The 25,415-nt window shown below is 38.7% G+C and overlaps 2 protein-coding genes across 4 annotated transcripts in view; one reads left to right on the top strand and one right to left on the bottom strand.

The window, feature by feature from the left end:
* The window catches only part of atg9a (ATG9 autophagy related 9 homolog A (S. cerevisiae)), a 73,075-nt gene extending 67,438 nt beyond the window's left edge, over positions 1 to 5,637 (top strand). For both annotated transcript variants that reach the window (XM_051931371.1, XM_051931372.1), the window contains exons 16-18: positions 1,248 to 3,031; positions 3,062 to 3,111; positions 3,149 to 5,637. In XM_051931371.1, coding sequence (XP_051787331.1) covers positions 1,248 to 1,256 — 9 coding nt within the window. In that variant the 3' untranslated portion in view covers positions 1,257 to 3,031; positions 3,062 to 3,111; positions 3,149 to 5,637. The remainder of the gene's footprint in view (positions 1 to 1,247; positions 3,032 to 3,061; positions 3,112 to 3,148) is intronic.
* Positions 5,638 to 5,757: 120 nt separating this feature from the next.
* Positions 5,758 to 20,589, bottom strand: LOC114656113 (uncharacterized). Of its 2 annotated transcripts, none has more exons than XM_028807534.2 (5): positions 20,445 to 20,589; positions 16,566 to 16,666; positions 16,254 to 16,391; positions 9,306 to 9,460; positions 5,758 to 6,305 (listed from the first exon to the last, which is right to left on the bottom strand). In XM_028807534.2, exons 1-5 carry the CDS (start codon positions 20,508 to 20,510, stop codon positions 6,157 to 6,159), a joined length of 609 nt encoding a protein of 202 aa, XP_028663367.1. In that variant the 5' UTR covers positions 20,511 to 20,589; the 3' UTR covers positions 5,758 to 6,156. The 2 variants fall into 2 exon arrangements, with proteins under 2 accessions (XP_028663367.1, XP_028663368.1); XM_028807535.2 differs by having other exon boundaries at positions 9,306 to 9,457.
* Positions 20,590 to 25,415: the final 4,826 nt, after the last annotated feature.

Genomic DNA, 25,415 nt, shown 5'->3' with positions numbered 1-25,415 from the left:
TGACTGTTGAAGAATGGAGCAATTTCTCAGTTCCATTTTCAAGACTGCGGCTTTGAGAGCGGAGAACACGACAGATGGAGGATGACACATCAGGCTAGGAGGAGGATTATAAAATCCTCACAGACCATGACTGTGGTTCGGCTGCAGATCCAGCAGTTGTCAACCTAGTGCATGTCTCTTTGAAGGATAGGTGTGGGGCAGACTGACAGGCAGGATGACAACCGACCTGTTGGCTATATTCAAAAGGTGCCATCTTTCGCCTTTATGCCTGGTGCAGCTGCATTGTTCTTATATGTGAGTGGATGTTTCTTGCAGGGAGGGCTTCTGTTCTCTTTCTCCAATGCAGAACCCTCTGAGTTCACCTCTGTTATAGCACATCTTTATTTGAAAACAGTAGTGTCCGATCGGGGCGAACATGACTGAGAGAATAAAACTGGGGGAAGAAAAAAAAAAAAAAAATTACACCAGCTGTTACAGACTCAAATGAAATGTATGTTTTTATTGTATAATAGTAACAATAAGAAAGGGCTCACTATTCAAAACATTAATTTTGGGAAGCAGCAAGGCTTGAACCCCATGATCTGTTGATTATGAGTCAGCAGTTTCTTCCCACTGTACCACCAAAGCAGTCGTGTCAACGACATACACTAACCCGATTTTCTTTGTCTTCCGTTATATTCTTGAATAAAAGCGCACTTGTTTAGTTATACTTGTACCTTTTGTGAAAGTGTTTATTTGATATTTGGACTTCAGTCTTCACACATTATACACTTCATGTAAAATTTTGTCGTTAGTACTAAAGCATGAAAAACGTTTCTGCTTTAGGTATGTATTCAACATTTCTCGCATTTCCTGTCATCCTACACTTGTTGTATTGTTAAGTTTGAGGTTCCTAGCACAGGGATATGATACCATTGTATTTGTGTGCAGATTTAGTGAATTGACATCTGTTGAACGGTAAGTCTTTAAGGAAAAAAAATGTGTAAATATCTAAACATGTTTAAAAACTGAAGTCCAGTGTAAATTATAAATGAATGTAAAAGTGAAACAATAATCCTTAACATACAGTAGTCAGTAAATTACTTCCATTCTTTGTTTGGTTATTCTGCATGCAGTTTCATTCTTTAGGGTGTTACTGGATTGCACACAACACTTTAATATATTGCATTCGTCACATGTGTTACATTGCATTCATGAATGTTTTGATTAACAAGTTTTAAGCAGTTTCTCCCCCTTCTTTCTTACAGATTACGTAATGAACATATTCTAGTGCTGCTCCTGGGGTCCTGCCTCCTGTAGAGTTACATGACTGTTTAATATAACAGACACAACAAAAGAATTTACTTCATCCTTTGTTTTTACCCTATGTCAAGTCACTGCTGAACACTAAACTGTTTCCAGAGTTTATTGGTTAAAGAAAGCTGGTGAAGGTATTAAGTACAGAATATGTCACATACATTACATTTCTAAAATGGGTGTTTCAAATTTAGCTTGTGCAAGGAGAATGTGTGCCTGTGTAGATTTCATTGATGTTCATTTTGCTTGTGAACCAAATGCAAACAGATGTTTAAACACATTGACCACTTTCTCCTTTTACTGGTAAGCTTTACTAAACTAAAAACATGGCTGAGTTTGACAGTACAAAAGTGGGGTTACTGTCAAGTTACTAGAGAAACTTGAATTGTCATGTATGCTTTTAAATGCATTTTAGCACTGACTGTTATATAGGTCATACTATATAAACTGCAGTTGTTGAGTGAACTGGTAACGTTGGCGGATGTTGTTTTGCTTTGACAAATCAGTAATAGTTCTGACAAATTTGTGAGTGTTTGTAATCCTTTACCAATTTGAATCGTGGAGATTCAGCACTTTGCTTTGGAGAAAAAAAAGTGGCTATAATTCACAGGTTACTGATAAGAACTATTTTTAATCGAGGATCATATTACTTTAATATCACTACAGCTAAAAACGAATATTTATGTCCTCACTATTACGAAGTCCTTGTTGTTGAAAGTTGGAGAAGGAAAACGAAAGTATTTGTGAAATATTAAAGAAAATACATATTTAGATTTTTCAGATATTTTAAATTATTTGTATAAAAGGAAAAAAAAGTGTGTAAAGGAGAATTGAGTCAGATTACAGAACTACGCATTACTTGTGAATACTGACAGTAGAATGTTCTACAACCAATCAGCGACAATATAAACTTTTATTCACCTTCCAGGATTAGAAAAAAAACTGAATTATGGATATAATTGTTTTTACATTGAGCAGGTAGGAAAATTGTTCCAGGAGATGAATTTGCATATATGAATTGAGGATTAAAGATAATGAATTAATGCATTTTAAGCAGGTATGTATTGTGGCCCACATGACGAGCCTTAAGCATTTTTCAGTTTGTTTTTACCTTAATAACTTTTCATAATTGGACACTACAGTCAGAGTGGGTGCTAGTAATGATGACAGATAATACTTAATGGCGTACATTTAAATAGGCATGCTTTTGAGGAGACAAAGCAGTTTCAACTATGTAAGAATCATAAAGCACAATTTTTGAACCCAGACTAGATAAACAAGTATACAGTAAGTTTGTCTTTTAACATTGTTGCCATTACTGATTTTTGACTGTGTACTGTTAAATATTTGGGCTTTAAAGGTTGCTCAATAGGCTACTTTTATAAAATTATCAAACTATTTTCAGATTTATTTTAAGTCCATTCAGCTATTTTTATATTCTGGACATGCTAAGCTAACTGCTTTTTTCTTTTGTTTTACCTGTATCTGTGACTAGTCTTAAACTCTTACGCTGTTCTGGCCTGTTACTATCTTGTGTAATTCTTAAACCAGATTGCAACTGTATTTTAATCAGAAGATGTAAATACTTGGTACACTGTATCTACTGTTATAAATATTGTACCCCTTAGGGTAGTGGGAGGCCTTCTCACTAACACCGTTCGAACTAACCATTGCTATGCACAGCTCACATGTGCACAATGGAAGCATCGTGCTGGCGGCAGGGTAGAGATTGGCAGTTTGGCAATCTAAAGATTTACAGTTGTAGCTCTTGGACACTTTACTTTTATTGAATTTAATTAAGAATCACCCAAACTGGTCCTGAGGCTTTTAAAGTTATCCGAAGGAAATTAAGTGATTCTGTTTCATTTAGGCAAATCCAAAGAGTTGTAAACCTAAATAAATGAACTAAGGAAAAAATGCACAACTAAATACAAAGTTTAATGAAGACTGTAGACAGCATGAGGGAACTCCGGCCGCTTGTGGGTAGGCTCAGCAGAGCTATGAGGTTTGTTTCTGTCTGTGTTTGATTAGTACACAATAAAAATAAGTATTCTGTAGTTTTTTTATGATGCATAATACTTTTTCTTTGTGAAACAAGAAGTTGTGGAAATTGTCACTGTTTTAAAAGTAGGAGAAGGTTGTAGTGGGTAAAATTTCAAAATTTAGAGTAATCATAACAGCAAAAGCTTTCCTGCTCAGAAATTAGTGTCATATGAGATGATTGAGATGAGTGTACACAAGTTAACATGAAGATGCAGTCTGGTGCCGTAAAATCTTAGTTACACAGTTAGTGGTGTGACTGCACAAGGCACATGGAATGAGAGATGTAGCCTACAATAGCCTGGTACCATTCTCATACCATACTTTATATATCAACATGCTTGTACTGTAATAGATCAAGAGTACTATGTGTTAAGTCCCCTTCTACCCCCCGTGCCCATTATCCAGCATGGATAAGAAGGAATCTGAGTTTTGCTTGATATACCTGAAACTGTGAAGCTAGGAACTTCTAAAGCAATTGCAAAATTTGAGTTAGTTGCAGGATAATTAATTAAAGCTGCTTTCACCAAAACCAGTACCAGAGCTAAAAATGCTAAAATCTATTTAGTCAGCACCTACAGCAACATTTCCTTGATAATGTTTGGAGGACATAGTCATTTAGATTATTTTTAGTTTCATTGTTGCACAGCATGAGGGTGTTTGTTTTTTTGCCATTACAGCTGAAGGGACGAAAAAAAAATAGCTGATGTAGCAAAAATCACACAACAATGGTCACAACAGGCAATGTAAATTTTTAACCTACAGATATGGAGGACTGAGAAGGACAATGAATATGATATGTATTATTAGGCAGTATTAATTCATAAGTTGAAAATGTAAACACTGCGACCAGTACTGTCCACTCATAATAATAATAAACTCATACCCAATATTATTCCCAACGGAAACTGAATGGAATTAATTCTTAACTTTTTTATTTACTGTTCTGTCCATTTATTTTACCATTTAATGGGAAGCGCTATAAGGGAACAGGGTCCAGTGAACCCTCTAAAAACCCTTTTACACCAAAGCTACTAGCAAGAGCGGCACTGCTCTTTAACACTTCCTGCTACCACTCTTCCTCTAGTCAAATGGTGGGGTTACAAGTTTGACAAAAGCACAGAAGGAAAACTCACTTTTTAAAATTTGCTTTGAAGGCTGGGCCCTTGTGCAACTTGCTACCCTTTTCCATACATTTGTTTAAGTAGTCAATAGTAGCAGTGCTTTTGTAATGCACACAACTATAACTTTTGAAATATTAAATCAATAATGTATGTGCATTTCTTTAAAATGTTATCAGGAAAGAATTGATGGACTATATTGCATTCTCATTCCATGATTTACAGCTAAAATTAGTCTGATTGTTTCCAATCAGAAAAGGACCCCATCCTACATCATGCTAGATGACATATTTCATCATGTTTCAAACATCTCACTGAATGAAGGACTGACATTTACCATTGTATCAAGACAGTTTGGAATCATTTAATCTCAAAAAAAAAACAAAAAAAAAAAAAAAAAAACAGCGAGCCTTTGAAAATCTGAGTGACTTCTCAGATTAAAAGGTTATTTCTTATTTTATATAAAAATCATTCATCTGGTGGTGGTTTGAAGAAAATCCAGTTTATTCTGGTGAAAATGTTAAGATGTCTTAATGACCTTAATTTTGATTTTGCCAGATGTCACACACATTAATGACATGGATTGGATTTTCATATAAGAACCCGCTGTTTTTGCAACATTAAAAAATTGACAGCTCTCTAGTGTCTACAATATCTGAACGTGTTTTCTTTCAACACTCTGTTAAGTTTCAAGTGCTGTTTCCAGCCATTGGTCTATGCCTGCCGCCAGTCTCATTTTGTATTGTTTTTATTTTTTTCACTGTTGGTGTACTCTATAAAAATTAAATAATAGTTAACTACTCTGTAATTTTCCTTAACTTGCTACACCTGTGCTGGAGTCAAAGGGAAGGTGTTTGTGTACCACTGGGATTTCTGTATCTGCAAAGGGAATAATGCCTCATTTGTCAGTTCCTTCTTTACTGGTATAGATCACTGCCACCTTAATAGGATTTTCAAGTAACTGATTCAGATAAGCGCATGCCTGTCTGCATTTATCATGAATGTCAAATGTAAGTCATCACGGAGTAGAAATGGAACTGCAGTACTCAGATTTTTGTTTTCATCATTTAATGAATTGTGTGCAAAACAACTCCGGTATTTTTTGTAGAGTTAAGAGCTTTGTATGTTGTACAATTTGTACATATACAGTACATATCCATTAATAAATTATTTAATTCCAGTTGTACAGTGTGAATAACTTAACATTTTGTAAATTAATACAGTGCTGCATACATCTTTCATCGTGTAGGATACTGTATTTCTACTTACAGTTGCTGCAGTTGTGTTTCTGTGACCTGCTATGTACATAAATATATTGCTGCAGCTATAGCCTCCTGCCCCCCTTGACCCACTGTAGGATTGAGCATGTACAGGCCAATTTGTATCATAATAAACATGTTAAAGTCAATATTTAACAAATCAGTACTGAGCATTTATTTATTCTGTGTAACATCTAACCATCTTGTTTTTACTTAACAGGGAAACATCCTTAATATGCAGGTGTTTTCACTTGCACTTTACTATTTTACTTAAGTGGATTTTTTTTATATATCCAATAACTGTAAAAAGTATTGAAAATTGTCATACAACAAATACAATGAAATTTCTTCAGTTTATACCTTCTTAATGCTTAACTTTGCTCACCTTGTAAAATAGCGTAACTACAACGAGGATTGTTTTCAGTTTTTTTTTTTTTTTTTTATTTATCCGAGCCTTCTCCTTCATCTTCACTAAAGTGTAGCAGTTTGGTCACACGCTCATCCAGAATTTCCCTTTCCATCTTACTGAATGATTGTCCAGTGCCTTTCTGGAGATACTCATTTTTCAGGTGATTTACTTCTGCCTCTTCTAAAAGATAACAATAACAAACATATGCAATAATAATTACAAAACCATGTTTGTGTTATAATTTAAAATCTTTAGTGTTTTGTTGGTTTTCATGTAGTAATAATTTTTTTTTTTTAAATGCATGGGCTTTATGCAGTTAGAATGCATCTGTTAATTGCATTAGAAATAGAATAGATGCAGTACTTTATTGATCCCAATGGAAATTTAAGTACCCGTAGCCAAAGATTATACCAAGTTAGATACACTCATTTTAAGTACACACTATACAAATACCATTAAGTACGTATGCTAAAGTTGTAATCTTACAGTCCAATTCAGGTAATGTAGATGTTGCATACAATAATGCCAGTGCAATGGGAATTGTGCAAATAATACTACTTACCAAAGTGACTGGTGGCACAAAACATTATAAAGTGACGTAAAATTAAATAAAGTGACTTGGCTTATACTGATAGAATAACGTGACATTTGGGGTGGGGTGATGGGTTTATTGGGAAGGTTATAGAGTAGTGACCAAATAGAGAAATATTGGATGTAGTATGTAGCTTATAAGCAGAGGAAGAATTCAACCAAGCACCTCGTTTGGACCTCTGCCTCATTTGGAAGAGTTGGGAGAGTTTAATGGTTCTGGGGACAAAAGATCTTTTGTACCTGTCCATATTGCAGTTTTGTGATAGCAGTCTACCAATAAGCAAATTCCTCTACTTAATTATGGTGGTATATAGTGGGCAATGTCCATTGTCCAAAATAGATAGCAACTTGCATAGTTTCCTCCTCTCTGCCAATATCACTGGAGCCATTTCCATACCAACCACAGATCCTTCTCTCCTAAGCAGCTTGTCAATACAATCAGCACCTCTCTTCTTCATGCAACAACCCACCCCCCCAACCAGGAGCACCACAGCATTGAAGAGAATACCGGCAACCACCAACTGATAAAACAGATGTTAAAAGAACTCTGCTTCCTCAGAAAACAGAGCCGGCTTTGCCCCTTCCTGAACAGAGCCTTTGTGTTCTCTGAGCAGTCGAGCCTGTCATTCAGCTGCACTTCAAGGTATTTATAGGTCTTGACCATTCACTCTACATCAAAACTTTCAATGGAGACGGGTCCCAGTGGTGGTCTAGACCTACGGTAGTCCATGACCGTCTCCTTGGTTTTGGAAGTGTTTAAGAGCAGTTGGTTTGACCAACGCCATCCTACTAAATCATTCACCAGACCCCTATTTCTCCCCCCACCCCCCAAATAGCAGTGTCATCTGGCATATCTCTTGAGTTGAGGCTAAAGTCTAATATGTACAGGGTGAAGAGGAAAGGAGAAAGAACAGTCCTCCTGTGGAGCTCCTGTCTGACAAACTGAGGTCTGGACAGTTTGTCCCTCAGTAGAAGGAGCTGGAAAATTCAAAGAACATGATCCTCCCAGCACTACATTCTTTGTTCAGATGCGAGTGGGTCTGGTGGAGGAGGTAGAGAATGGCATCATTTCACACCCACCTTCTCTCGATAGGCAATAGCCGGGGCTCTAGTGCATGATTCACCTATGGTCCGAGGAGATGAAGAAGCAGTTGCCTCAGGGTCATGATATGCGATGTTAAGGCCACAGGCCTGAAGTCATTAAGTTCACTGGATCTCACTTTCGTGGAAACCAGGATGAGACTTGAAGTCTTTCACAGTGTGGTGACCCTCCCCAGTCACAGTCTCAGGTTAAAGATGTGCTGATGGGGTTATGCCAGTTCAGCAACAGAGGCCCTTAGAAGTCTTGGACACACCTTACCTGGACACAGCCTCCCAAGTTCTCCTCTAACCTGGTCAGCAGTGATGCTACGAGAAGCATGAGTGCTGTTAGCACCTTCTGATGTGCTGCATGATCTATGTTGTCAGCTTGGGGGAGGAAGGTGGTGAGTTTGTGGCAGTTAAAGCAGAAGCAGTTGTAGAAGAGACTGAAGTCATTCACTCTCTCCACATTGTCCTCTGCTGTATGGCTGTTACTTTACTTATTGCCTGTGATGGTCTTCATACCCTCCCATACCTCCCTGATGTTATTTTGCTGCAACTTCTATTCTCCCTTAGTCTCTCTTAATCTAACCTTAAATTCCTTCTGTGCACTCTTCAGCGCTTCCTGGTCCTTGTTTTTGAATGCCCTTAACATGACTGGTAATTCAAGACTTATTATTAGCAAAGTAGCGTGCACAGGAACAACAGTGTTCATACAGAAATTCAGATAGTCTGGTGCACAGTTTGTAATCCCCTCAATATCCTCTCCATGTAGTTCCTGTAGAACACTCCAGTCAGTAGACTCAAAACCGTCCCTAAGGGCATTTTCAGCTTCAGGAGACCATTTCCTGAAGGAGTGTGTAGTTGTGGGTTGTCCTATTCAGGCTGTAGGTAAATAAGGTAATGATCAGATTTACCCTCCCAGTGGTTTGGCATTCGCATAAAGAAGGTTGGTTGTACTTTCTGATAGGACAGTTAACATACTGAAAGAAGGAAGTCTTAGTGAAGTCCAGTGTTGTATGATTGAATTCGCCAGAAATGGCAACGAAAGTCTCTGGGTGATGCGGCTGGAGTCTAGTGATGTTTGCGAGTATGACATCACATGCATTTCCTGCATCTGTCTGTGGAGAAACGTAAACACCACCTACAACGGCCTGAGAAAATTCTCTAGGCATGTAGTATGGCTGGACACTTGCCGCTAACAGTTCAACATCCGGACAGAAGATCACTTCCTTAACTGTTACGTGCCTGGGTTACACCATCTGATGTTAATAAACAATGCGAGAACCCACCCCTCACTTTTGCTTTTGCCACAGCATGTAGCGTCCCTGTCGGCTTTCACTTTTGTGAACCCCAGAATGTTTATGCTCACATTGGCAATGTTGTTAGTTAGCTATGTCTTCATCAGACACAACAACTTGCACTCCCAATGATAGACCCCATGGTTTTTAACTAGTGCTGGTAGCTCATCCACCTTGTTGACCACCGAGTAGACAGTTTCAGCCTTACCTGCTTCACACTGTAACTCAACCATTGAAAGGTTCTGCTTTGCTTCTTCAATTAAGTTGCTGAGGTTTTTCTTTTCATCAGCTAAAGCTACTGCCTCTTTTTCCAGGGTAATTATCTCAGACTCCATCTCTAGCTTCTCATTTTCTGCCAAGCTGCTAAAATGAAACATTTGGTCAATTTAAAAATGTTGCTTTATTGGATAAAATAAATGCAGTATTCACCAGATTGTGACTCAATCCCACCTTATGGGTAAACGTTAACATTATACAAAGTTATTGTCTGTTATACCTGCATTTTTATCACTTTATTGTTTTTTATCAGTATGCTGCTGCTGGAGTATGTGAATTTCCCCTTGGGATTAATAAAGTACCTATTTGAAGATGACACATTATTCATTTTTACAATTTCTGATTGAATTAAATGAGGGCATTAAGTGCAAATAATTGTCATCCAATAAGCATTTTTTCCACAATCTTAGATGGACCAAGTATCACACCAACTCCTGGGATAGTGAAAAAAGGTAAATGCATTAAATGATTAATTAAAAACTCTTATCTTTAGTTGTCATGTTTATAAGGTGCTCTTTTTCTCTGCTTTTGGGTTGATACTAAAATAAGTTCACTGTAACTTGTAACAGCAGTGATCATCAAAGATTTAAAAAACAGTGCAGTAACAGCTTTCAGGCCTTGCTCAGGGCGAACCGCTTAGGTTACTCTGTAGATGCAACTTTTTGGATTGTGAACATACTGTACTGCACTCGGCCTAAGAGAGTCAATTATTGAGAAGCAGGCACTCTTCAGATTCATTATAAACACACTTTCAGTTGTGGATCATAAGGATGTATTTATAAAAGGTGCCAGAGTGTAGAGTGTTTATATGCTCCATTATTACTCGGCGCTATGCAAAAAATCTTCACGTTAACAAAAATGCAACAAAGAAACAAAGAACAATATTGATCCATAGCTCAGCCTTTCTATGCTATCAGTAACACTCAGTGAAATATCAGGCCTTTTATACCCTTTAAGCTTTTGTAACCAACAATATATAAGAAATTCGAACTTTCTGTTAAATTTAAAAATGGAATTCTGCAAATGTAGGTGTATAGACCTGTTAACTAATACTTTGTGACCAACCTTATGCTTTAATTCCATCAGTAAATCTGTTGATGTAGTTCTCCATAAATTAATCAAATCTGGATTTTACAATTTTAATTTAATCTTCCTTGCAGAAGACTTTAACCTTGCTCATCATGTTAGAACATGAAATTCTTCTTTTATCGTTCTGAAAGAGGAGCACAGATTTTATGCCACAGTTCTGGCACAGTTTCATAGATTCCATTCTGTCCTAACCACAATGCCTTCATCTTTATACAGTAGAAGACAAGCAAACATCTTTTGGAATGGGCGATATGAAGGCACAGTGGTATCGCAGCTGCCTTGCAGTAAGGAGGTCCAACGTTAACGTCCCAATTCCTACATGCATTAAGTTTGAATGTTCTCCCAGTGTTTGTGTGGGTTACCTCCTACTATCCAAAGAAAGGCAAGTTAGATGGATTGGTTACGCTCAATTGGCTCAAGTGTGGATGTTCACTCTGTGGTGGACTGGTGTCCTCTCCAAGGGATTGGTCCGGTTTTGTGTCCAATACTTGCTGGGATAGGTTAAAGCACCCCCCCACCCCTCCTTAATTTACACAGTGTTTACAGAAGTCATTGGTTATCTGGACCTTCAGAGATCTTTATACAGACAATGTGTTTGCAAATTTTAACTACTGTTTATCTTAACTATGGATTTCTTTCACATATTAATTTCTATTCTCTAGAAACTGTGTAAGTGAGGACCTGCCTGACTTTCATAATGTGCCATCAGCATCAATGTTTGAATATATTTTAGCTAGTAATGAGAATATTGGCATTATTTCAAGAATATAAATTAATGTGAAAACTAGAACTAGTAGACTAGAAAATACTAGAACAAGCAGATCTCTCAAACATATCTGATGGGGAATGGAACTCATTTATTAATATTTACATCATTTACATTTACTTTGGCCAGCCAATAAAAACTCTGCACTTGCCAAATGCTGGTACTACAACACTCTTCAACAATTTGTGCAAAACATGCTGTAATTCATCTTAAAATTGTGCATCATACACAGCTGTCTAGATAAGAATTATCCAAAATATACTGGGGACTGGCACTGGCCTTGCTAGGACTGTTTAAAATTAATACCATTTAGGGAAAGATGCACTATATTGCCAAAGGTTTGTGAACATCTGGTCATCACACCTATATGAGCTTGTTGGATGTCCCATTCCAAAAACCATGAGCTTTAATATGGAGTTGCACTGCCTTTGAGACAATAACCGCCTCCTCTCATCTAGAAAGGCTTTCACCAAGAAGATGGAGTGTGTCTATGAGAATGTATGCCCAGTCAACCAAAAGAACATTTTTGATGTTGGACAAGACGACCTGGTTCATGATTGATATTCCATTCATTCCTTTCGTTCCAAAGGTGTTCAGTGGGTTCGAGATCACGTATCTAAAATGACTTTATATGCTGTAGCATTAACACTACCCTTCTCTGAAACCAGGAGGCCTAGGGCCACCCTGAAAATCAGCCACAGGCCATTATACCCGTTCCACTGGACAGTAGGCACTTTTCAGTCCCAGAAATAGCATTCGCCAAATGCAGATTCGTCCATCAGACTGTCAGATAGTGAAGAGAAAACTGCTCCAGAGTCCAGCAGCATGCTTCATGCTACTCCAGCAGATGCTTGGCATTCTGCTCAGCCTTGGAAATCAATTTCAAGAACCTCCCAACACAGAATTCTTGTGCAGATGTTGCTTCCAGAGGCAGTTTGGAACTCTTGTCGTGAGTGATGCAATACAGGACAGGCAATTTTAATGTGCTAATATGTGCTTTAGCACTCTGCTGCTCCGCTCTATGAGTCTGCATTATCTACCACTTCATGGCTGAGCTGTTGTTACTACAAGATTCCACTTCACAATAATAGCACTTACAGTTGGCCAGGGCAGATCCAGCACAGCAGAAATTTCACACATTGACATGTGGCATCCTTTACAAGTGCCACATTTAAAATCTGTGAGGTCTTCTACATGACTCATTCTACTGGGGCTGGAACACCTGAAGTTGGGGTGTCCACAAACGTTTGGCCATATATTAAATTTGCTAAAGCCAGTGGCACAATACATGACTTCTACTCATTGGAAATGTCAAACCTGACAACTCCAGTTGCTGGATCACATCGCCTTAAGGATCTCAGATTGCATAGCTAGGATTCCCAGTGGATGAAATATTACACAACTCATTGTTTTACATTTGCCAAATATCAGAAGTTCACTGCATCCTGATATCTTGATATACAATACCATGCTGCCTAACGGCGCCAGTGCCACCGCTTTCCAGCTATGGTGAATTCAGATGCAATTTTGGCCCTATGATTTTCCTTTTTCAGTTGTCTCATGATATGACAAACACAAGACATCAGACAAACAGCTATGTTTTTTCCTCGTCTGGTCTATTAACATCCACATTTCCTTCTTTCCTCATGGCTGCATCATACACATTTGTATGTAGATCCAGATGAGTGGTAATTGGTTATCAGGTGTCATACACACGCCAACCCAAATGACTTAAGACAAAATGGGATTGATTTTGTCATATTGACTGATAGCTCACTGATATTATGCAAATGAAGTCTACCACTGAAAATTGCTGAAAAAGTCATGTAGTGTGGAGGGGGGACTTTACCTATTAGATTATACTGTATTTGTCCCAAGGGGAAATAAAAATTTTACAGAAGCCACTTTAGTTACTAGGGTGTTGTACCATGTTAGTGATTACATTTTGCCTGAAGAAAAGGCCCGAGTTACCTCGAAAGCTTGCATATTGTAATCTTTTAGTTAGCTAATAAAAGGTGTAATTTTGCTTGACTTCTCAGAAGTCCCTATAAAATAAACATAATAAAAAACAACTAGTGACAGTTACAATTACAACAGAACCCCGGTTATCCGAGGTAATGCAGAATGATGTCACCTTGGATAACTGAAAACTTGGATAAAACAGATGGGCGCAGTCATTTCAGATTAAAAAATTATGGATATGAAAGATTTTGCCAATTTATATTGTACAGTACAACTTAAGCCTCTTCATACCTTAGTGATCTCGTTCTTTCGGTCACTACCCATAGCTCATGACCATAGGTGAGGGTAGGAACATAGATCGACTGGCAAATTGTGAGCTTTGCCTTACGGCTCAGCTCCTTTTTCACCACGACAGGCCGATGCAGAGCTTGCATCATTGCGGATGCTGTACAGATCCGCCTGTCCATCTCCCGCTCCATTCTTCCCTCACTCGTGAACAAGACCCCGAGATACTTGAACTCCTCCACTTGGGGCAGGATCTCGCTCCCAACCCTGAGTGGGCACTCCACCCTTTTCCGGCTGAGGACCATGGTCTCGGATTTGGAGGTGCTGATTCCCATCCCAGCCGCTTCACACTCAGCTGTGAACCGATCCAGAGAGAGCTGAAGATCATGGCCTGATGAAGCAAACAGGACAACATCATCTGCAAAAAGCAGTGACCCAATCCTGAGTTCACCAAACCGGACCCCCTCAACACCCTGGCTGCGCCTAGAAATTCTGTCCATAAAAGTTATGAACAGAATCGGTGGCAAAGGGCAGCCCTGGCGGAGTCCAACTCTCACTGAAAACGGGTTCGACTTACTGCCGGCAATGCGGACCAAGCTCTGACACCGGTTGTACAGGGACCGAACAGCCCTTATGGGGGTCCGGTACCCCATACTCCCGGAGCACCCCCCACAGGATTCCCCGAGGGACACGGTCGAACGCCTTTTCCAAGTCCACAAAACACATGTAGACTGGTTGGGCGAACTCCCATGCACCCTCCAGGACTCTGCTAAGGGTGTAGAGCTGGTCCACTGTTCCGCGACCAGGACAAAAACCATACTGTTCCTCCTGAATCCGAGGTTCAACTATCCGATGGACCCTCCTCTCCAGAACCCCCGAACAGACTTTTCCAGGGAGGCTGAGGAGTGTGATCCCTCTGTAGTTGGAACACACCCTCCGGTCCCCCTTCTTAAAGAGGGGGACCACCACCCCGGTCTGCCAATCCAGAGGCACTGTCCCTGATGTCCATGCGATGTTGCAGAGACGTGTCAACCAAGACAGCCCAACAACATCCAGAGCCTTGAGGAACTCCAGGCATATCTCATCCACCCCCGGGGCCCTGCCACCAAGGAGTTTTTTGACCACCTCGGTGACCTCAGTCCCAGAGATGGGAGAGCCCACCTCTGAGTCCCCAGGCTCTGCTTCCTCATTGGAAGGCATGTTCGTGGGATTGAGGAGGTCTTCGAAGTACTCCCCCCCACCGACCCACAACGTTCCGAGTTGAGGTCAGCAGCGCACCATCCCCACCATATACAGTTTTGACACTGCACTGCTTCCCCCTCCTGAGACGCCGGACGGTGGACCAGAATCTCCTCGAAGCTGTCCGAAAGTCGTTCTCCATGGCCTCCCGAAACTCCTCCCATGCCCGAGTTTTTGCCTCAGCAACCACTGAAGCCGCATTCCGTTTGGCCTGCCGGTACCTATTAGCTGCCTCCAGAGTCCCACAGGACAAAAAGGACCGGTAGGACTCCTTCAGCTTGACAGCATCCCTCACCGCCGGTGTCCACCAACGGGTTCGGGGATTGCCGCCACGACAGGCACCAACCACCTTATGGCCACAGCTCCGGTCAGCCGTCTCAACAATAGAGGCACGGAACATGGCCCATTCGGACTCGGTGTCCCACACCAGGGTAAACCCCAATGTACAGGCTCCAAGTTGGGGGGCAATAAGTATGCTCACACCCGCTCGGAGCCTCTCACCAGGGGCAACTCCAGAGTGGTAGAGAGTCCAGCCCCTCTCAAGGAGATTGGTTCCAGAGTCCAAGCTGTGCGTCGAGGTGATTTTTTTTTATTTTGCTTATTTTATTATTATTTATAAAATTAAAATTATTTTATTTTGCTTATTTGGCATAATCCCGATGAACCCTTCATAAACAAGTTTGAAAAGTTAACATTATCTAAAGTTAGAAAAAAAAAATCTTTGTATGGCATTGGTGCAGAATTTGGCCAAGAATTAATTAATGTTGTTATAAAATAAGTGCCCAGGCTCCTGTCTTTGTTTCTGTTTTAACTGTGGTGTTTTAGGATAAATGATTAACTATTTTGTAAGAGGTCTTTTCACTTTTTTTTTTTTTTAAATTGGATATGAGCTAGTTTTTTCCAACTATTATCTTTCAGCTCTGTTTTTCATATGGTGCCTTAATTATATTTTTGATTGGACTCGTATACATGTTGTGAATTAATTAAAAAAATATTATTCACAATCAATTCAATTCCAAATTGTGTATAAAAGTAATAGGATTAGTTAAATCTGAAGACAACCAAAATATGTAATTTTTTTTCTTTTTACATGTTCTGTCTTAAATATAATGATTTTTTGTTGTGTAGTAACGGTTAAAAAGGCCTGATATGGCTTGCCTTGATTTCACATTTTAGAAAGAGTCCACATTCTGACCCTTCAGGTTATAAGTGAGCTTATTGTGCCTGCAGCACAGTACTTCTCTTAGCTGGAAGCAGCAGGGCTTCATCTTTTCTAACTGCTACACTAAAGTAAAAGTATATTGAATACCTCAGTCTTATAAGGAAAACCTTTTGCATAATTGCTTAACAGCTCTCTTTAGACGAAATAATAAAATTGTATCCATACATTTACAATAGAAACACTGTCACGTTAACAAACTCTTTAAGTTTTACAATGTGGCCCCTCAACCACTAGGCTATACTGCCTTCTGAACAAACACGCGATATTGGCAAAGTATAAAGAAAGAAAAAAAAAAAACAAAACATGCATGGCCATACCTGAGCTGTTCAGAGTATTCTTGAAGTTTCTGTGTTGAGATCTCTTTGCGTTGTCTAATTTTTTCAAGTTCACAAAGTGCCTCATTTAATTCCACATTCTCAGATAAAACTCTTGCTAGATTAATTCTTTTAAATGTTCTGCCAATAAAACATCATGTAATCATTAGGGGCGCTAAGGAAAAATGCTTGCCTTTGCACAAAACTAGTTTTCAGAGTTAACCTATTTATTGTTTCATATGTAGAGAACTCTAAAATATCGGCCGTAAAAATTGCAATGCACGCCAGTTAAACCCTGTTGGAAGTTTCACTCACCTACTTTGAATATCCTGCTCAAGACTCTGGTTACATCTCTGTGCCACCTCCAACTTTTGCTCTGCTTCACTCACTGCTGCGGTCAGCTCTTTCACCATGGCCTTAATAACAAAGAGGGACAGAAGCCCAATGAATTTTAAGCCAAAACCTGTCACTTTTAATAGAACATTTTCATCCTTGGGGGCTCTGCCCCCTACTCACGTCGTTCACCAACCCCCGTATTTGGTTAATCGGATATACAATTTTAAAAGCTTGTTTTTTTCTTTGGAATTGTTTCAATTTCATTATTTGCACTTTTACTTTAAAGCTTCAGTAAAAATAATATTTGGAATTACCTTTTCTTCAAGATCACATTGAATTTTAATTCAGTTTTTGGAGATACATTGTGACAACGCAACGTATAACTGCCCGTGAGTGAATATCGTTTCTTTTTCTCTAATAATCAGACTTTTTCAAATGTTTGTCCCTGTGATTTGTTGTCATAGCAAAAGCTATTGTAACAGGAAACTGTAAACATTTTAATACGAATGGTATATTAAGGTCTCCTTTGGTGTCTAATGTTTTTAGCGGAATATATACTACATTACCTTTCTTTTCGCCTGTTAAAATTTGCATCGCTTCTCCGTGATCATAAATATACACCTGACCGAATTGTGGTTTCTTCACGCCAAAAATTAAACTTGTGATTGCTTTAATTGTTGTGAGACCACAGATTCTCTTAGCTTATGGTCCATCATTGTGTAAATCTATGTTTTGAGCACTGAATGATATGAAGGCGAAAAGATTATTGTAGACTCGTATATTTTGCCTGTAGTGTTTGTGGATTCTGTGGTGGGCTGGCACCCTGCCCGGGATTTGTTCCTGCCTTGTGCCCGGTGTTGGCTGGGATTGGCTCCAGCAGACCCCTGTGACCCTGTGTTAGGATATAGCAGGTTGGACAATGACTGACTGACTGTTTGTAGATTTCTCTTTCCCCAAACATTAAATCTTTTAATTCTTGCAGATATGCCTCCTTATTGTGTAGAAAGAAACACTACTTTTCCCTGATGGCAACACGAATTAGACAATCTACAAGTCTCTGACTTAAACTTCAAAGCCTTACAATATTTCCATACTTTTGACATATCACCTATGTCCATATATTCAATCTCTATTAGCCTTTCCGTTATTTCACCGAGTAATAATTTCTCTGTTTGTGCTAATGCGATCTTTACTATCATTATTTTGATACTTTCGAATTTTTCTGCTTTTATATTCTGTAACTTGCTCTGTATGTGTATCGCGCCTTTTTTTTTTTGTGTCTTTTGAATTCCACTGCTTTCATTATCTCTAACCAGCTCTGCATGTGTTGCGCCCCCTCGTTTTTGAACCTGTTTTCTACTCTTTGTCTTTTATTTCTGACCTTGCTTTGTCCTATTTTTTTAATTACACCTGGTCCGTGATGATTATTTTCCCTTTTATCGAGTAATAATTTGTTTGTTTGCGCTAATGCGATCTTTAGTATCTTTTTTTTGATACTTTCGAATTGTACTGTTTTCATATTCTTTAGCTTTCCCTGCATGTGTATTGTGCCATCGTTTCTTTTTTTGAGCCTTTTGAATTCCACTGCTTTCATTATCTCTTATCTGCATTTTTTTTCTCTCCAACGCTTTTAGGTCTCTTTTCTCTGCGCTGCTCTTTCTTCTTCGCTTAGTCGTTGACATTTGATCTAGAACGTATTGTCCTTATATGCTTTATATGAACCGAGAGCAGAAGATCTGTGTCTGCTAAAAGCCTTTTTACGACTGGGAGTTTTGATGACCGTGGTCTTAGTTGAAAATGGTTGTAAGTAGTGTGTGACTTGCAAGAATCTCATGGTTCCACGTCCCCGCGAGATGGTCCTGGGACAATCTCTTGCCACCAAGTCTCATGTTTAAGGTCCCCGCGAGACGCTCCGTGGCCAATGTCTTTCATCTCGCGGGTCTTTTAAGTGTCTTCTGAGAAGATCACGTCTCATCTCCCTGGTCTCCCTTCCAAGATTTTTTTTTATAATAGAGAGAAGTGTATGCATGTATGTTCAAGTCCCTAGGGATAAAAGCATATACTAAATAAATAATAATAACCACCTTTATAGCATTATCTGCCACCAGTAAGTGTTATTTGTCATAGGGCTGTGGTGGAATGCTGGCTCATTACTTTTTTTTTTTTTATACCATGGGATTGCTTCAACTCAGACATTAATTGTTGGCCATCTTTTTTTCTTAAGTTTTACAAAATATCTGTGTAAATAGTAAAGAACTTACAACCCATCTTAAAAATGGAATAATATAACAATTTACATTTACAGAATGTAACATGGCTGCATTAGAGGCTTGGCAGAGCATCACCAGAGAAGATACTCAGCACATGGTGATGTCTACAAATCGCAGACTTCAAGCAGTCATCACATGCAAGGGATATGCGACAAAATCCTAAATAGGACAGCTTTAATAGACCTGCCAATGCTATGTCATTGTGTTGTCATTTCTTGAAGGTTTGACCGAAATGTATGCAAATACCCTTAAATTAAAGTCTGCAATGTGCAGTTTAATCACATCTGAATTATTTGAAATCTAAATTTAAACTGTGGTGCAGAGAGGTAAATTAAGGAAAAATGTGTCTTTGTCCTTGTTATAAAACAAGCTAGCATGCATTAGAGTGCCACAATTTACAAACATGAAGTAAAACGGCCTGTAAACAGCTGGTCAGTGGTCTTGAAGATGATTGTCTGATACTACCATACTTAGTTGTTTTAGTATTGATATGAGGCTAGTATGGTGTCATCTTAGCTTAACCTGATTTAAACTAATCTACTGTAGATCATTTTTAAAGTAGTTGTTTTGTTATCCGTCTTTTCTCTCATCCATCACAGCCTCGGCCCCAACCCCTGACAAATAGAAGACCCTTTTTTGTTTAAGTGTGAACATGTCAATTTTTGCACAAAATTCAACCTAAATGAAGAAAAGGGAAAAAGGAACATATTGGGTAAATGGAAATGTTCGCTCACACATCAATTTTCCCTTCCACAGGACAGGACATCACTGTGAGGCAGTGGTAGTACTATAACCTCAGAGATCAAGGTGCTTAGGCTATGTTCACACTTCTGTATTTTCATTTAAAATGCAGACAGTCTCAGAGCAGGCAAAACGTCTACATCACGTGCGTTTTCGTTCCTTTTATTGAGGACAGTAATTATTTTATAAATGATGTGAAAATGCTAGCGTAGATGGAGGTCATTTTTAAAAAACGCCATTTTTAAATGAAAATGTAGCAGTGTAAATGCAGGCTTAGTTTCTATTCTCAGCCTAGCTGCTGTGTTTTGAAGTTTGCATATTCCCATGATGCTCAAATAGGTGTCCAGTGTTATCTTGTAATATAGCAAATAGCATGCTTCCAGCCAGGAGAACATTATTTTGTGCAGTTGTATGCTCTTCAGAGAGCTTTGAGGTATGGTTACATAGTTAGCCAGGTCATTTTTGCCACATGACCTATGCTGTCAGCATACGTCTCCTCTCCTCATGATCCTACAGTGGATAAAGCTAACTATGAAAAACGATTGGTTGGTTGCTGTAGGGAGTAAGAGTCAACCTTGAAACATCTAAATGATTTTTCTTATTCTTAGCTCTTGCAATATATTGCATGGAACCGTAACCAAGAATTGATCAAAGCAGGTCTAAATAAAGGATGAATGGCATTTATTCACTGTTACATGTGTATAATAAGAATAATACACTACCTGCAACTGCAATGCTGTACTTTTAAAATGTGCCCTGATAAACTGGTAAACAAATTTTGAGCTTAGGTGAAGAAAATGATCTGAGCACTACTCAATAGGACAATTTACATCTCCGCATCCATCACCTGTAGCTCTTGACTGTCGAATTGTGAAAGGTCATCTTCTTCTAGAATCTTCAGTAAGTTATCCATGTTTGTCTGCAGCCTCTCAGTTTCTAAACAGTGTTTCCATTCAGTTTATTAACTACCCTGTATTAAAATAAAAAAAGAAAAACACACAATCCTTTAGTTTGGCCATACTCTAATAATTTTAATTTCCTTAAGTTCTGCTACATACATTGTAAAACACTGAGCCGTAACAATAGTATAGCTAGTGTACTGTACAGTATTGAATGGCTAGTGTAGTGTAGAATACCTGTCTGATTGATTCTTTAATATCATCTTAAGGACTTGTTCATTGGTAGGAATGCTAATTGTAACTTAAAGAAATACACACACACAAAAAAAAATCTATGGCTAGACCACAACGGCCATAAAAAACTAACAGTGTTGCACGGCTCAAAATAGGTTAAAAATTCAATAGATGGACAATAAATGGACTTGAAAAGTGAACAAATATTTTCAACCATGCTTCCTCAACCATACTGTGTGTCAAACTTATGATGTACTGTTGAATTAAAATTTTAGGTAAATCGGCATTGCTGAATTGGCCGTAGTGTGTGTGTATGTGTGTGATTGTGTGTGTTCATCCTAAAATGAACTTACGCCTTTTGTTCAGGTTTAGTTCCTTCCTTGTGCCCTGTGATTGCTGGGATAGGCTGCAGCTGCCCTGTGACCCTGCCCTGCATAAGCAAGGTTGGGAAGATGGATGGATGAAATCTCTTATGAATTCTAAAGCAACAACTTGGTTCAGGCTTTGTCTTAATTATGGGCACTGTAATAGAAACCAACGACTGTGAAGAACACACACAAAAACGCAACAATTTTTTCTCCCCCTTTGTAATTTAACCAGTGTGAGCAAAGAGATTAGTTCAACGCAGTCTGTGTGATGTGACCATAAAAAAACATCCAAATTTAACTTAGTTGCATTTTCAAACTAGTGGTACTTATCTGAATGAAAATTACTACAAGTTGATATTGTTTTGTGTTCTACAATTCAATTATGAAGAAATTCGATACAAGTATGTAATTATATGCATATCACTAACTGTAGTCAAGTGTGTGCTGCCAGGGTGTAGTGGACATGTGAACCATCCCAAACATTTTACACCCATGGGATATTCATGGTAAACTCATGAATAAAGCTAAAAGTAACCTTTTTAAAAACACATTGAACTGTATTTATTTATTTATTTTTACTAACAACTGATGGTATTAGCAATCACCTGGTTAAAAAAAAAAAGCACTGTACAGAGTGGAGTGTTTCAGACATGGATGCATTATGATGTAAGGAAAAATATAATGGTATATTTAAAAGTTATTATGAAAATGGGATGTTTTTCAATATAAAAAGTAATAAAGAGAAAAATAAGTACTAAATAGTATAAATATGAATGGGTAGTTCAAGCACCGCTTATCATGACACAGTGCAAACAGCATATCATGCCGCAGTTTATAGGTCATATTACTGAAGTGTCTCGTTCATGAAGTGTCATTTGGGGTATTATGCCATTTATATTACAAGGACAGGCTCCAGCTGCAAACAAAGCAGCAGACCAAACAGGTTAGTGGATGGATAGACGGTAACAGTAGTAACCCCGTCAAACACACAAGCTTAACAGAAATGTGCCAACTGTACTTTTTGCTTGAACCAGCAGTTAATATGAAACTGAAGTCTGCAACATTAGACATATATGAAACGAAAGACGTGTGTGTAGAGCAGCCCAGTCTGTTCACACTCAACCACAGCCACTAGATGGTGCATGCATACACTTTTTATATTTTTAATGCTTGCTTACATCTCACCACTCACTATGAAAGACCTGTGTGTAGCAAACGCCACCACACAACAACGTCATTGTGCTAATGACAAAGATGATGAGACACAACACAGAAAGTAAGCAAATGCCACTGCTCAACAACATGCAAGTGAAACAGCTCAGCAACAGATGGCAAGGCTTGAAGTTTTCACTTAAACATTGTCTATCTTGGAGGCATTTTCTCGAGACAAAGATTAATAGGACTAATATGCCAGTGATATGGTTTAGATAAGGTATTGCCAGTGAGGCGGCAAGCACACTGGGTGATTCTTAAGAGTTAGATGACACCTCTCCAAGTTCATTAATATAGTAAAATTACTAGGGAGTAGTACTGGGAGCTATACCGGTTCATAGCAAAAACCATTTTTTATTTTTGTTAAGATATGTATTTTTCTTATACCACAATACCGGTTTAAATAGCATAAACAACAACGTTCAGAACGTGGCGCAGCGGGAAACTGTTTAAGGGGGGACGTTTTTCACTGCTACACCGCTAAACACGCATGCAACGGAGTACATGCGTTAGTGGAGGTATTGAGCGGTGAAAATTGACAGAGAACATTCCGAAACTGAAGCTGTAGCAGACGATAAAGTTGAACATGATGACACAGAAGAACTTTTGCCGAAAAAAGGAGCCACGTCTGTTGTCTGGAGATTTTGGTTTTAAAAGGTCGAATATGGACCAAACAACTATTTAGTGCAAATGCTGTTGAGCTAAAGTTGTCGCTGGAGGCGGTAACACAAGCAATTTGCTACACCACCTTAGCCGCAAACATGCTTTGGAGTACCATGAATGTATGGAACTAAGACTGGCACCCTCCACATCCTCAGGAAAAACTGAAAAAGCTACAGGACACTCGAGTCAGACGTCACTTGTAGACGCATTTGCTAGAGGACTGCCTATAATAATAATAATAATTCATTACATTTATATAGCGCTTTTCTCAGTACTCAAAGCCTACGACAAAAAAAGCAAGCGGTGGATCGAGATAACCAACACCATTACAATCCATATAGCTAACGTGTAAGTGGACAGAGATTGTTAACATTAACAGAAAGTGTAGTTGGTTTACAAAAAATATTTACTCTTTATTCCTTTTCTAAGACATGTTCAGTACAATACAACTTTTGACAAGCACCTCTGAATATTTTACTAACTCTTAATGCCTCTTTGCATGGTTGAAAATATGTTGTCAAAATTATAGTATTAAGTTGTTTGCAAAATTTGTTCAATAAAATGGTTCTATATTTTGACTGCAACTGTAATGCAATGTGATTCATTCTCTTCATTCTCTTCACTTTATGGGGCCATGCAAACCTGTATTAATACTTGTGTGTACATTAAAATGTTTTTTTTATACAATGTACAATTCTCATGACAGTGGAATAGGTTATTCTTAGCCAGTCTACTGCAGTAATTGCAGTGGAAAATGGGGTTAACATCTACTCATGCATGGGGAAACAAAATAAAGTTTAATACCATAAAACTGGTATAATTTTGAAAAATACAGTGATAAAGAATTTTGGTCATACCATCCAGCCATACTAGAGAGTCTTCAGGTCATTTTTATCCCGAAAGATCATACACAGCTAGTCTTTTCATAAGCAGGGCAATTTTACACAGATATTCATAATAAATTTCACAATGAATGATGTGATCATCATGGACTACTACATTTTTCTTAAATAAATATATTTAGTATGTTCATCTGCTATTTTCCAGAGTGATCCACAGCTGCTTATCTGATTTCCTTGCACCGTGAAACAATGCTTGGAAATTCCAGTCAGGATGTTCTGCCACTTTAGCTAAAGAGGTTTCCCCATCGGCCTTCCATGCCAGCTTCACTTCTGTTAATGTTCTTTGACAAACATTAGCAAAATGAGCAATCTGCAACAATGATGCCGAGTTTGCACTTTAAATCAGTCTCCCAAAGAAAAGGATCTTTAAGACCTTCTGCCAAGTTAATGAGCAACTTGGTGTGTCCACTGATCTTTTATATGACATTAAGTAAGATGGTAATTTAAGTGCACATATATACAGTCATGTGAAAAAGTAAACTTCATGGAAACGGTTGAAGTTTTCAACATATTTTGACAGACAAACAAGAGACCTTTGTACAAACAGTGCCTGTAGATATAAAGGTAGGGTTGCTAAAAGTATCAACGTTGTGTCAAGTTTCAATTTAATTGTTTCATGATATCAATTCTACCGCCTATATTACAAATGTACTTCCAATTCACTCTGGCTTTTGCCAACTGAGCCTCACAGGCTACCATTGGGGCCGGTTAGTGCTGCAGCCGCATTTCCACCCACTCACAGGTGGTATTTTCAGTAGCGTCTAAGCCTCCACCTTGATTAACAAAGAGGACAAGCAGAGTGGCATCTGGAAATACCTGCGGTTTTTCAAATGGGAACAGAAATCTACAAGATACATGCAAGCCTGCATGCAGGATTTGTTACCGCACAATACCACCTAAAGGGGCTAACAAAACCAATTTAGCCAAACAACTAAAGGTCCGGTATATCTGAATCAATACAAAGAATTTCTAGTGATAAGCATCTTTCTAAATTTCTAAATTTTTATTTTTCTACAGGTTATAATATTTTTTGTAGTCAGTAAAATGTTTATTAAGACTAGACATTACTTTTAGCTGGGTGCCAGTTATATTCTGTACTGTTCATTCAGAGGCAACAAGCTTTAAGACTAGGGCACTGTCATCCCCTTGATTTTTTAAACTCTCGATGCAAAGTTTTACCTTTCTCCGGTGCTGCTTTGACTTCATGAACCAGAAGGTGTGAGCTTATTCAGTGCGAGCAGAAACACGCTGGTGGCCAGTTGCTTATGCTATAACAAGCTTGACCTGGCAGCGATCAACGCACATGTACTGTGCAAGGCATGTACAGGGGCCACTGAGAAAAGTAGGGTGTTCATGGTTCACCTTGCAGAGAAAGCTTCGTTGTCGCTTCTTACAAGAAAAGGTGATGGAAAAAGAAAAGGAGGATGCAACATTGACAAGCTTCTGTTCAAGACAGCCGCCTGGCCCGGGAAAGCAAACTCAGTCAGTGTCCATAATAGGAACAATAGCATAGAGAGAAGTGTGTACATTGCAACAGGTA

This window comes from Erpetoichthys calabaricus, chromosome 8, assembly GCF_900747795.2.
Source record: "Erpetoichthys calabaricus chromosome 8, fErpCal1.3, whole genome shotgun sequence".
NCBI classification, from domain to species: Eukaryota; Metazoa; Chordata; class Cladistia; order Polypteriformes; family Polypteridae; genus Erpetoichthys; species Erpetoichthys calabaricus.
Note: the sequence above shows the minus strand (reverse complement) of the source record. Positions and strands in the feature narration are given on the sequence as shown.